At 34.4% G+C, this 14,165-nt stretch overlaps 1 protein-coding gene across 2 annotated transcripts in view; it reads left to right on the top strand.

The window, feature by feature from the left end:
• The first annotated feature begins 813 nt into the window (after nucleotides 1-813).
• The window catches only part of LOC127734629 (NFX1-type zinc finger-containing protein 1-like), a 97,872-nt gene continuing 84,520 nt past the window's right edge, over nucleotides 814-14,165 (top strand). Inside the window, exons 1-2 of one of the 2 annotated variants that reach the window (XM_052244605.1) lie at nucleotides 814-985; nucleotides 6,484-12,922. In XM_052244605.1, the coding sequence (XP_052100565.1) occupies nucleotides 6,511-12,922 (6,412 nt within the window). In that variant the 5' untranslated portion in view covers nucleotides 814-985; nucleotides 6,484-6,510. The remainder of the gene's footprint in view (nucleotides 986-6,483; nucleotides 12,923-14,165) is intronic. The other variant, XM_052244606.1, reaches the window with a different exon arrangement.

The following is a 14,165-nucleotide window of genomic DNA, read 5'->3' as shown; positions in this document are numbered from 1 at the left end:
GACAATTCAAAAGTGAAAACCAGCGGCCTGATTTTTACTACAACAATGAACAAAAACAAATATGGTAGACAGTACCTAAAGACACATAAAGAATGTTGCAGGTTTTTCATATCTCTGAGCGTTCAACCCTCCCCTTTATTAAGAACAAATTGTAAAAATCAGTTGGAAAGGACTTGGCTCATCATGCAGAACAGCACGAAGCACAAAAACAAATAACAAAAGACAAAAGACATGGAGCACTGATGTACGAGAACTCGCAGTTGCTTAAGGCTAGTCAAAGCATAATTTCAACTGATAAATACTTCATGTTCTACAAGACTATTATTCAAATAGAAAGTAAAAGAACTTCAAGATCTAGTTTTTAAAAAAGAACATTTTAGAACTTGACACATTGTATAGCCACGGTCTTGTCTATGGTTGAAGAATGTATGTAGCACTGCAGATGTATTTTGGTTATTGTATCTTTGACCTAAACCCCACATTTGTTTCGTCTCTGCTGTTGACATTTTCACAACAACACCAAATTTAAGGTAGTAATGAATGATTGATAATAAATAAAAAAATCAATAGATATTTTAACTTAATTCATACAATTTATATTACGATTCGACATTCATGAGGACAAAATAGGTTCTTTGTTGACAGTACAGGAATCTTTTAAAAAATCAGAAACATCGTCTTAACTTGATACTCCTGATACCAAAGCCTAAAATGCACACGAACAAGTGTTGTGATTTAATATTATAACTCCCCTGGTTACTTGTGTAATCAATACATTTTGAATTCGTTGACGTTATGTTTTCTAAAAATCAAAGAAATCCACTTTCACTTTCTATTTGGAATAATATCTCGGATATATATTCAAAGATTTCATATAAATCGTTAAAGATTTAAAGGTGGACAGAGTGTGCACGTCCCGGATAGTTTACTACATCATAACCTATCTTGGAATCAGGGTGTTATATATCTATTATAGGACCAACTGGTAAGAATATCATAATTGTATTGACGTACTGGAATAGATGCATATAGGATAGAATAAAATATTAAACTTTAAACACATTTGATTCCAATTCGGAGCCCTTATGGGGCATACAGAATATATTATAGACGGGAAAGTACAATGTAATACAATGAGGAAACCAATAGTGTGTTATGATATGACAGAGTCTACAGCAGAGATTACCCTTTGATTTGCGGGGGGGGGGGGGGGGGGGTCAGAATATTCATTTTCGCCTGTTGCTAGGCCGGCTGAAGTTATTTTTACTTTTTTTACAGACAATTATTTCCTACTTTTTTTAGTAGAATGTTCGTTTTCATCACGCCTTGGGCAAGAATATTATTTCAGTTTCCAAATCCTCCTGCCCCTAAGAAAATCAAATAATCATCCCCTTAATAAAGAAACAATTTAAGATTTGATGGTTTTTTTAATTTAGGAGATATTTTTCCGTTTATCGTTTGTATAACACATCTTGATTTCCAGTCCACCAGTTTACAAGACTAGGCATCAATCATTCATCCTTTTTAGGGGGGACATGGGTTTTTAAATTGTTTGATTATAAATTTCTTGAAAAAAAATAATTTGTTTCAAAAGGGAAGTTAAAATTAGTAGGGGTGGGGGTGAAAACAATGAGTGCTAAACAAGTCATGTTGCTATGTGTGACTGGGGGGGGGGGGGGGGAATTAAAAAAAAGTCTAAAATTGTTTTTTAAAAAACAAATGTGCCCCACAAAAGATGAATGATCGGTGCTGCACGACTCAGTTATATTGATAGATAATCTTCTTTTATCATATTTTATTGAAACCTTTAAAGAAAGATCATAATATCAATTTTAAAGCGAACAAAATTTGAACGGAACGGAAAGAAAATTACTATTACTTTTTGTGGAACTAGTGTTCTCAATATCTGTTGGAACAAGTGGTAAGAATCTAGTTGAATATCAAATTATTTAATGTGGTATTTTTATAATATGGCGGGGTCTACATAAGAGTCGGTAGAAATGAGGAAACATTCACAAACCAATCAAATTGATAAAAGTGAGAATTATTGCTCATAATAAGGGCAATTGATAGGCAACATCACATTTATATGGTATGAGATATAAGACGAATACTCTGTAGTACCCAATGAGTTTACATCTCGTGACGTCCAATTAAATCCAACGATATATAAAGAATTTTTAAAAGTCAATCTAGTTGAAGCCCCTTTCTGGAAAATGCCAGTATTTAATCAAATAAAGTATTTTATTACAGTTCTCAACTAAATTCTAAAGCGTAGACTTTTTCTGGTATTGACCAAAAGTTAGCCTAATTCTTTTTGCATACACCCGTATAGAATCGTTTAGGGCATTTCTCCCTGGGTTTATATCTTACTTCGAAATTCGCATATGGTACACCAACTTATTAACTTATGATTCTTCAGAGCTTTATGTGAATACTGTTGGGTTTATGCGAATGCAGATGGATGACAAAAACATGTAGAATTTGTTAATCTAAGATTGTCTATATTCCAGACACAAACGTATTTCTTTGCTTTTTATTTTTCTTGTGTGTCTTTTAAAAGTTTTTTCCCAATAATGTATAACTGATAATTATTAAGTCAGCGATTTCGTGACCACACATTACTTAAAACCTTTACTAAATTCTTTCTTACATTTGTACATGTTAACATGTTAACATCTTAATTATTAAAACAACAATATACTTGATATTACAAATGGGATATCATATCCTAGTTTTTACGGCGATGTTGTTTATAGAGCTCGTAAATTAAGATCCATGTGCACTCACTGGAGTCCTTTGAATAAACTTATTTTTAAGTGTTATAAATTTATTTTTCGGTACTAAATATGTCAGATGATACAAATTATGACGCCGAATGTAAATAGTTAAAAAAAGTACTATATTAGGAGACATTTTAAAAAGACACACCGTGACTAATACTTCTATCCGCCTTTACTATTTTCAAACAAATTGGTGCCAATATTTCAAATTTTAAAAAAACGTACGTTTGAGTATATGTTTGACTGATACTTGTACATTTTGGAATTTTGCCAATTATAGATTACGTTTGTACCTGTTAAACGCGTCGCGTTGGGTTTAAACCAAATTCCGATATACAACGAATCTATAAAAACAATCAATATATTTGCTTGGATATTCACAACAATATAAATGACTCCATATCAGTATTTTAACAAAAGGATCTCGCCATGCCATGCAAATTATAAACCGCTCGTTATTAGACATTGACGAAAAAATAAACCGTAAAACAGGAAGTGACTGATCGTCATATCTGAAAATCATTTACACGATCAGTTTTTAAAAGGATCCAGACAATATATAGAATGATAATTCTTTAATACAGTCTAAAGCTAAGAAATTGTATATAACATAAATTGCGGTCATTGCTGTATATAAGAGTGTTTGCTGAAAAAAGAAATTACAGAGTCAAATATGTTTTTAATATACTGATACCTTAAGGGTCACAAACTCACCAGAAAAATAGAGCAAGATATTCGATAATCAACTTATTGGATCTTTTTTTAGTGTACAGTTTTATATTTAATTATCACATACAATTCTGGAAAAATAGTAAAACCGTGCATTATTACTAACAGGAGCCTGTAATTCAGTGGTTGTCGTTTGTTGATGTGTTATATATTTGTTTTTCGTTCATTTTTTTTGTACATAAATTAGGCCGTTAGTTTTCTCGTTTGAATTGTTTTACATTTGTTATTTCGGGGCCTTTTATAGCTGACTATGCTGTGTGGGCTTTGCTCCTTGTCGAAAGCCGTACAGTGACCTATAGTTGTTAAATTCTGTGTCATTTGGTCTCTTGTGAAGAGTTGTCTCATTGGCAATCATACCACATCTTCTTTTTTATATTATGGCCTTTTATTAATTTGTAGTGTAATGATATAATTATACAATTATATAATCAAACGTTCAAAACAAGTCCATGTATATATCTGTTGGATGATTACATTATTCATTTAAATCAGTAGTTTAAGACTATAGTAACTGTATTGTAATGTCAAGTTAAATGATCCTTCTAGCTTGATTTACTTGATTAATATAATAAACGCATTATTGTAGCATTGTAAACTTCGATTGATCTACCCATTGTTTCAAACCATATACGACATAAGCTTGCATTTAAGGTGTTATTAAATTGCAAAGGTAGCGAGGAGAATTTTCATTTTGAATGTTATAAAACAACAGTATTTTTTGTCGTTTACCTCGTCTTTGAAGAGGGTTGTGTCTTTCAACTGACAGTTGGTAATCCTAGGAGATCCAGTACAGTTCCTCCTTTCGCCAACTTGTTCCTTCGTTCATCAAAGACACTGTGCGGGGACTCATCAAATAGAAGGAAAAAAGCTAGATTAAGCATTATCCTTCAACTTAATGTTCTGCTGTAAACTAAAGTAGATACTATCTTCTCATTGAATAGTTTTAAATTTGATGTTTATGTCCATCACATCCATCATAATGACCGTATAGTAAAGGTTAATTCATGTGTACAACTACTTGTCAGCTAGCTCTAAGTCACGTTTGACACGAATTATCATTGACATGGTCATTATTATAAATTAATTGTTTACAAAGCTTTGATTTTTTTTCGAAATACTAAGGATTTTCTACCCCCGGAATAGATTACCTTAGTTGTATTTGACAAAACCTTTCGGAATTTTGGGTCCTTAATAATATTTAACTTCTTACTTTATCTGGCCTTGTTAACTTTTAAATTCGAGCGTCACCGATGAGTCTTTTGTAGACGAAACGCACGTCTGGCGTACACAAATATCTTGTATCTATGATGAGTTTAATAATCATTATACCTTCAACAATATCCAGTAGCTGGTATTGAGTATCGGCTGTGAACTTACTTTTAAAAAAGATTACTTCAACTTTCCCAACGTTAATTTTCAATTTTATGTATCAACACTAAAGACGCACCTGCATAAGGGGTATATTTACATAAAATAAGGAGATGTGGTATGGATGTCAATGAGACGACTACCCACCAGATAAAAAGACGTAGATGTTAGCAAATTTGCATGTAGGTCGCAGACGACCTTCAACAAAAAGCAAAACACATACTGCATAGCAAGCTATAATAAGTGGGGACATAGCAAAATGTAAAACAATTCCAATAAGAAAAAACCAAAGGCCTGAGTTATGTACAAAACAATTGGAAAACAAAAACGATATGCAGTAACAAACGACAACCACTAAATTAAAGGCTCCTGAATTGGGACGGGCACAAACAGAATGTGGCGGTGTTAAACATGGTTATGGGCGCTGTTTTTGTCTCACCTGCGACGAAAGTCGCGTAGAGATTGCTTTTCCGGCGACGGCGTCAACAATTGTTAAGCTTTCTTCTTAAGTAGTTTGATAGGAACTACTTGTGATAGATCATTGATATTTAATTTAAAGTTGCATTACTATCAGTACATATCACTTTGAAAACTATTTTTGAGGCCCTGCCCCCTTGGACATGGTCCAGTGACTTTGAATTGATTAGCAATTTTCAATGTTAAGTTTTCTGCTAAGTTAGTATAATATGATCTACTTGTGTTATTTCAATGATATTTTGTATGAAGTTGCATTACTATCAGTACATACATGTATCAGTTTGAACACTATTTATGAAGACATTATCCAGTGACTTTGAATTAATTAGCAATTTTCAATGTTAAGTTATATTGATAGGAACTACTTACAATAAACAACGAGATTTTCTATAAAGTTACATTACTGCCTGTACATTTCAGTTTGTCGATCATTTTCAGGCCCTGCCCACTAGATCATGGTCCAGTGATTGAATTAATATAAAGTTTTTTTGTGGCTCAATAACTCGAACCTTAGTACATATGTTCATTATGAAGAGAACTGAAAATATATGCCAAATTAGTTTTACTATCCAGATTTCACGATTCTTTGAACATAAAAAATGTGATAAGTTAAAGTTTTGGTTTACGGAACTTTGTGGTTATATCAACTTGAAACTTGGCATTTGATTTATATTCGGTCAAATTAAGACGGTGATGAATAGGTTTTCCTTATTGCAGGAGGTTGTGAGATTTAAATGTAGAAATAAAACCCATTCACACGGTCCATAGCTTGTCACATTTGGACAACAGTCGAAATTTACAATTGAAATAGGTTTTAAAGATATCCTATTATGGGTTTTCAAAAGAGCTAACCTTGAAGTACAACAACCCTTACCTGCTGTCCCCACTGTTTCAGTGTCATTCAAATGTCTTTGCGCATCTTTGTTCAAACCAACCTCTATTGCTGGAAAGTTTTTATATTGTTGAATTTCTTTAAAATATTAAAACGGTTGAAATACTTGCTATTGGAAGCAATCAATAATTAAATTCATTGACGATATTATTACGTAAGGAGTTTCATCAATCTTATCTCGTTCACAGAAATGTTGCAAGTATTTTAATTAGAATCACTTAAATGTCATTTTAGGAAATCAAACAGTAATACACATTGGCAATGGCGTCAAAAAGTCCAGGCAAAATAGAACATACAGATCTCATAGGGAAGTTATACAGATCAAATCTTCAGAGTGACGAGCTACTAGATATATTGGTGAAGGGGATGAACGTTTTTAATAAATTAATTGACAATAAGAAAATTTCAGACGATTTTTTATCCTTGCTTGTCCATCTGATTGCAAGGGCTTCTACTTGTACGAAACAGACTAAGAAACAGGAAGTTTTTCAGCTATTGAATATGCTGTCTGATTCAACCTTAATCAAGAACCGAAGTATTCCACTTCTTGTGGGAGTGACATGCAATAACACACGTGATCATGATTTTCATTGTTTACTTGGCGATTATTTAACTATCCTTCAAGAACTATACCACTGCATGCCCCATTTGTGCACAACTCCACAAGTTATTGGACTTGTAGATTTTTTGAAGGAACAAGTAAGCGAATGTGATGATTACAAAGACAAAGAGACAATGCTTGGCGGTGTTTTAGAATTAAAGAAGGATATAATGAAGATTGGTGAAGAACGACCAAAGCCAAAATATTTGACAAAACAAGACGCTGAAGACAAATTTGCTCCTCCGGAGGATTTCCGAACTATGTCAGTTATTCCTGGCCAGAACGACGTATTAAATGCAGCAAATTTCTTAAGACGAAACAAAGTTAATGGGAAATATTTGAATTTAGATCATTATTTAGACGTACAGTTTAGGTTGTACAGAGAAGACTGTGTGTCACCTCTCCGAGATGCTCTTATGGAGTTCAAGCAGAAAGATAAAGAGAGTCGGAGTGGAATTTTTAGATTAGAAACTGGTCTCGTCTATAGGAACGTGCAAGTAACGAAACAAAACACTTCAATAGAATCTGGTGAAGTGTTTGAAATACAACTAGACCCAGACCATCGTAAACGCATCAACTGGTTGAAATCAAAGAGACTTATTTATGGTGCTTTATTGCTTTTTTCATTTGATCGTTTCAATACGATTTTCTTCGCTATTGTAGCTGAAAGTGAAAGAGAAACTTTACAAAAGACAGGCTGTTTTGCTGTACAAGTCTTTAAAGTTGGAACCAACATAAAGCTGCCACGAAATACGTATGGTATGATGATAGAGGCGACGTCAGCATTTTTTGAAGCGTACAAGCATGTGCTAAAAGCCTTGCAATGCATAAAGGAAGAAACTTTCACCTTCCAACGATATCTTGTTGATTGTGAAAAAGAGGTTAATATACCATCATACATATCAAAAGATTGTGTGTATGATCTTAGCCCTGTTATTAGAAGTTGCCATATTGACATAGAAAGCACACATCAGTTAAACCGTAGAACCAATATTGCTAAACAGACACCAACAAATAATGTAAAAATGTTTGAAGAAGACTGGCCTTCGACTGGGATATTGAGAATGGACGAATCTCAGAGGAAAGCGTTTATTTCTGCACTTACAAAAGAGTTTGTGCTTATCCAAGGTCCACCTGGGACTGGTAAGACGTACCTTGGATTGCAAATTGCTAAAACATTACTGCATAACAGTAACCGATGGTTACAAGTGGATTCTGATTGTCAGGAGGATGAAAATTTACAGGAAAACGCTCGAGGTCCTGCATCATTACCGAAACCATATATGTTAGTTGTTTGTTACACCAACCATGCATTAGATCAATTTGTAGAGGGAATTGTTGATTTTATGCCAGAATACTTTTGTGATGTTCGTTTCCCCAGAGTAGTTAGATTTGGACGTCAATGTAAAAATCCTAAACTTGAACAGCTTTCGATACAATACGTACGAAGAAAAGTTCGAAGGGAATTTGATGATCCACGAGCTGGTGTACTTGATAAAGCAAAAGCAGCTAAAAGAAAAATCAAGGAGATTAAAGACACAATCGATGTCTTACAAAGCAGAAATATTGTTCTGTGGTTTAATGTTTTGAAATGTGTTCTTTCCGAAAGTCATGCAAATCAATTTGGAGATAACACAAATTTTGTTTGGTTGCAATGGCTTCATGTGTTAACGAATTCCTGGTATAAAGAAGTAGACAAATACTACCAAAACCAACAAACTGACAAAGAAAACCACGATCAGCTCAATACTATTGCGATTGAACTTAACGAGGAGGAGTTTATTACAGTGATTTCTGAGGCAGAATATGCAAACAATCAGCGGTACATTGATGTTGATGATGTTGGCCCTACACTTAGCCCTGACTCAATAGGCATCGATCTGGACAAACAATATAAAAGTCTGTTTAATTTTAAAAAGAAAAAAAAGCTTGAAGATAAATGTCAACATATTTTGGGTTTAGAAAAAGAGAAGGCAGCAAAAGAACTGCATTATGGTGAACACATGTCAGAAGGTCAAGTCAATGAAATCCAAAATATCTGGACACTCTCCATGAAGGATCGATGGCAAATGTATAGGTATTGGTTAAGAAAATACATTATGATACTACATGAACAATTGCGAAACAGGGAAAGGGAATATAATGAGATATTTGACAACTACAAACGTACTAGTATGGAAGTAGACGAATTTATCATGCAACAGGCCTCAGTTATTGCTATGACTACAACCAATGCAGCAAGATACAGTGAATCCCTAAACAAAGTTGGACCTCTGATCACCATTATTGAAGAAGCGGCAGAAGTACCAGAGGCTCACATTGTGACTGCAATCAGCTCAAGATGTAAACATTTGATTTTGATTGGGGACCATAAGCAATTGGAACCAAAACCAGCCGTGCATGAGCTTGCCATAAAATTCAATTTATCTGTTTCTCTGTTTGAAAGAATGGTGAAAAACGACCTGAGTTACCATTGTCTACAACAACAGCATCGAATGAGACCAGAAATTTCTGAATTGGTACGCCATATATATGATGTTCTTATAGATAACGAAAATGTATATGAATATCCACCGATTAAAGGTGTACGGAAGAGCTTATTCTTCATCACACATAACCAAAAAGAGGTGTTCAAAGATGAAGGGAGAAGTTATTCAAATGAACACGAAGCTGAATACCTCAAAGAACTTTGTCTGTATCTGATAAAGCAGGGATATAAACCATCGGAGATAACGATAATTGCGGCATACACTGGTCAGATGTTTCGCTTAAAAGAAAAAATGCCAAGATCAAAATTCGAAGGAGTAAACATTTGTGTGCTTGACAATTATCAAGGCGAAGAAAATGAAATTATTCTTTTATCATTAGTGCGTAGCAATGCGAGAGGCGATATTGGATTCTTAAATCGGGAAAACAGAATTTGCGTGGCTCTGTCGAGAGCAAAGCAGGGTCTTTTTATAATAGGAAACAGCTGTACGTTGACAACGAAGTCTAAACACTGGCAGACTATAATTAGAAAACTACAAATTGGAGAGGACATCAGCAATGAAAACGAAGCTTTCCATAAATACAAATCCTTTGGAAAAGCGTTACCTCTGTACTGTCAAAATCACCCATCCAACGAAGGAATTCTAGCAGAGTCACCAAGTGACTTTATGAAAGTGAAAGATGGAGGTTGTGATCTTCCATGTGAATTTCGGTTAGCATGTGGACATGCGTGTCGATACGACTGTCATCCACTTGACAGGGAACATAAAACATATAAATGCAACAAACAATGTTCAGAGACATGTGAAGAAGGGCATAGCTGTCCTAAGAGATGCCATTTTGATTCTGACTGTCAATGCTGTGCAATAACGACACGGGAGCTTAAATGTCAGCACACGATTAATCTCAAGTGCCATGTGGATTATTCTGAATATCCATGCCCAACTAAAGTAACCCGAACGTTATCATGTGGACATCCTGCTATAATGGAATGCTGCGTCGATCCAAGTACTGTTCTCTGTAAATCCATTGTTGAAAGAGAACTACAGTGTGGGCATACAGCACAAATAAAATGTCATGTTAATCCAAAACGCCACAAATGTGACACAGTCCTAACAGAGACGAGATCAAACTGTGTACATGAGTTTAAACGTCAATGTCATGATACAAGTTTTGAAAGGCTGAATCATTGTAGAGTTCAGATAATCGAAAAACGATCCTCCTGTGATCATTTGATCGAACGGCATTGTTTTGATACAACGTATGAAATACGCGTTAAGTGCAGCGTTATTGTAACAGTGAATAGAGCATCATGTAGACACGAATATCAAAAGCAGTGTCATGACCAATTGTTTGAGATGGTTCATAGATGCAATGATATTGTTACTGAACAATGGTTATCGTGTGAACATAACTACAGAAGACACTGTTACGATTCCAACTACGTCCAGAATAACACATGCCAGGTAGTTATTCCAGACAAAAGAGTCGAATGCGGTCATGAATATGAAAGGAAATGTTCTGATACGAATTATCACAATGAACACAAATGCAGTGCGAAAGTTGAAAAAGAATTCCCATTTTGTGGCCACAAAATAAAGCTCCTGTGCCATCAGGATGTTGAATCGGTTAGATGTAGAGAAAATGTAACAACTGTCTTCGAATGCAAACATTCCAAGACACACGAATGTTACAAAAGTAATTCAATTAAATGTACTGACTCATGCAGCAAAACTTGCAAAAATGGCCACCAATGTACGAAATTATGTCATTTCCAAACTTCCTGTGATTGCGAACAGCTTATTAAAGTTGTTTTGGAAGGTTGCAAACACCAACAAAGTATCCCATGTTCAGCTGACCCTAAAGTGTATCTGTGTACATCAATGGTGAAGAAAGTTCTTAATTCATGTGGCCATACTCAGAAAATAAAATGCCATATAAACCCTGAAACTGTAACGTGTAAATTTGCAGTCTTAAAGTATTTGCCTGAGTGTCAGCATAGGAAAATGGTTTTATGTTCAGAAAATGTTTCCGACGTAAAATGTACCACAGAAGTTAAGATAAAATTGGAAAAATGCGGACATTCAGCTAAAATAAAATGCTGGCAGAAAAGAAGTATGGTTCTACCAGATATTAAATGTTTAGAGCATATTACACACACGCGTGCCGACTGTGGACATAATATAACTGTATCATGTTGGAAAATAGCAAGTACAAAATTATCTCCATGCAAGGTAGTCGTAGACAAGACACTTTCCTGCGGCCATGTAATAAAAGTAGCATGCAGTAATCCAAAAAAAGAAAAATGTGATCAAAAGTGTGAAAAATCTATGTCATGTGGACATTCTTGTTCGGGGCCGTGTCATGCAAGCCGAATAAATGATCATAGTGAATGTACAAGCCAATGTAGAAAAAAAATGTTGTGTGGCCATACCTGTCAAAGTAAAACTTGCATGAAGTGCAGTCCGTGCCAAAAGTCTTGCTTATTTGTATGTGCCCATTCGAAATGTCGTTCTAAATGCATTGATCCATGCAAGCCATGCAAAGAGAAATGTCCATGGGAATGTAAACATTATAAGTGTACCAAACTATGCTTTGAAGAGTGCAATCGCCAAAGATGCAATAACGTTTGTGATAAGACGTTGTCCTGTGGCCATCAATGTCCTGGTTATTGTGGTGAACCATGTCCACTGAAGTGTGTTGATTGTAAACCTGAAATGTATGTTTTTAAAGATGTTACTAAAGATAGCATAATTGTAACTTTGACACAATGCCGTCACTCTTTTGACAGCTGTTATCTCGATAATTGTATGGATAAAATGAAGAATGACTTATTGTCAGAATGTCCATGTTGTGATGCAACTATATGTTATCATCCGAGATATGAACGGATTCTGAAAAGGCAGAAAATGGCACTAGAAGATGCCAAAAAAGAGGTTCATAACGTACGAATTAATTCCAAAACGTTGTATCCTGCGTGTGATCCTGGAATGCTAACATTATTCGAAGAGTATACAACAAGCATTGCGACATATCTTCATGTTGTTCAGCACACACGGCGTATAAATGAGTTTGAACAGGAATTTCAAGATGCAGAGGAATTGACCGAATTTATTCATAAAGATATTGAAACAACACAATCAACTTCATTTAAAGATAGCCTACAATTATCTGAGAAAATATACAATTTGCATATCCAATGGCTGTTGTGCCTTTTCACGACAAACCCAGAGTTATTGGGCAAATTTTATATTGCTGATTGGTTTCCGGCATGGGTAGAGAAGCCTGTGAGAAAAAAATCAAAAGATTTTCCTCCCGAACTAGTGGAGTCGATTGAAATTATTTTCGAAGAAAATGATGGCATATTTACCGACATGAATGGTCATCTCACAATAACAGGTCACGATATAGTTGTAGTTGTACTCTTGATGAAGAAATATCTAAAAAGAGAGCAGCTAAATAAAATATTAAGACCGTTCATTGCTGACATGGAGGGCGATGGATACTTGTCAAAAACCAGAAAATATCCACAATTGCAGAATGTGGTTGGCATACATAGCAGCGATTGGACAATATGTCAAAATGGTAGGAATTTTATCAAGTCATATAATTATACCTCATTCCATGAGAGGAGTTATATTGCAATTATATTGTCCGTTTCTTCGTCCAACAAATATTTCGGTCACAAAATAACTTCATATTTGGTTAGCAGCTTAACAGTGAAGAGTTGTAAAGTGTGTGGTTTTTTCTGATCTGTCAGACAACAACTTCCTGTTTGCCGATACTATGAATTTGTCAACATTTTGAATGAATTTGAGTTTTTCGTCGCACATTTCTTCAGTACTAATTAAAATGAACAGAATGACTTCGTATTTGGTCAACATCTTTGCAGTGATTAGTTGTAAAGTGTGAGAGCTCTTAGATCTGTCAGACCCTTACTTCCCGTTTTCCGATACTCCGTACTAAGCACGATACCGTGTTCATTCTTATTGTAAGTGAATACCAACAGATATTATTGAATAGTATTAAAAGAAGTAGCAAAATCTTCAATAACAAACACGATGTGCTTGCCTATACCATATGTCGAGCTTAAGATCGACGCAAGTCTATATATGTTAATTGTGAATAGATTTACCAAAAGCACCAACAAAGTTGCTATTTACAACAAATTCTTTAAAGGACAAACTGTTCGCTTTTTATCTTTGAAGACCAGGCTTGCGATTCACAATGGATCCTACAAAAAGGCACAATACCTTAAAATTATTTTTTGTTTTAATAAAAAAGCATATTTTATGTGCATAACCATTGAAAAATATGATATAGAATTTCACAGAAAGGTAAATCAACGCTAACATTTTTATTGTATTTTCCTTATCAAATACGTTTTTCCTGTATTTCGGTTATAACGCGGAGCCAAATATTTTGATACTCAAAAGAAGAATAAATATTTGGAAAGCTATAACCACAAGGGTCCATCAAGAATAACGAAAACCGTCAATAATATATATAATAAACTTTTTTTTGTGCAAACAGAATGAAAAAATAAATACTTTTATTAAAATTTCTTTTTTTTATAGCTTCTCAGTTTTTTATTAAGTTAATTGTTTTCATGAAATTGTCAACTATTGTGAAATTCCAGCTCAGTTAAACAAAAACAGTTGAAACAGAATACCTACATGAAGAACAGGAATAAAAGCCCTGTTCATTGATAATTTTCTATGTTTTCTATGTATTGTGTGCGATTTTGTCCCATGTACATTTACTCCATATCCTCTCATTTTCTACATGTACATATCTGTCATACAATAAAATATTCATTTGTCAATTT

The sequence above is a fragment of the Mytilus californianus genome, unplaced genomic scaffold, assembly GCF_021869535.1.
Source record: "Mytilus californianus isolate M0D057914Y unplaced genomic scaffold, xbMytCali1.0.p SCAF_3, whole genome shotgun sequence".
In the NCBI taxonomy this organism is placed as follows: Eukaryota; Metazoa; Mollusca; class Bivalvia; order Mytilida; family Mytilidae; genus Mytilus; species Mytilus californianus.
The sequence above is the reverse complement of the archived record's forward strand: the minus strand, read 5'-3'. Positions and strand labels throughout refer to the sequence as shown.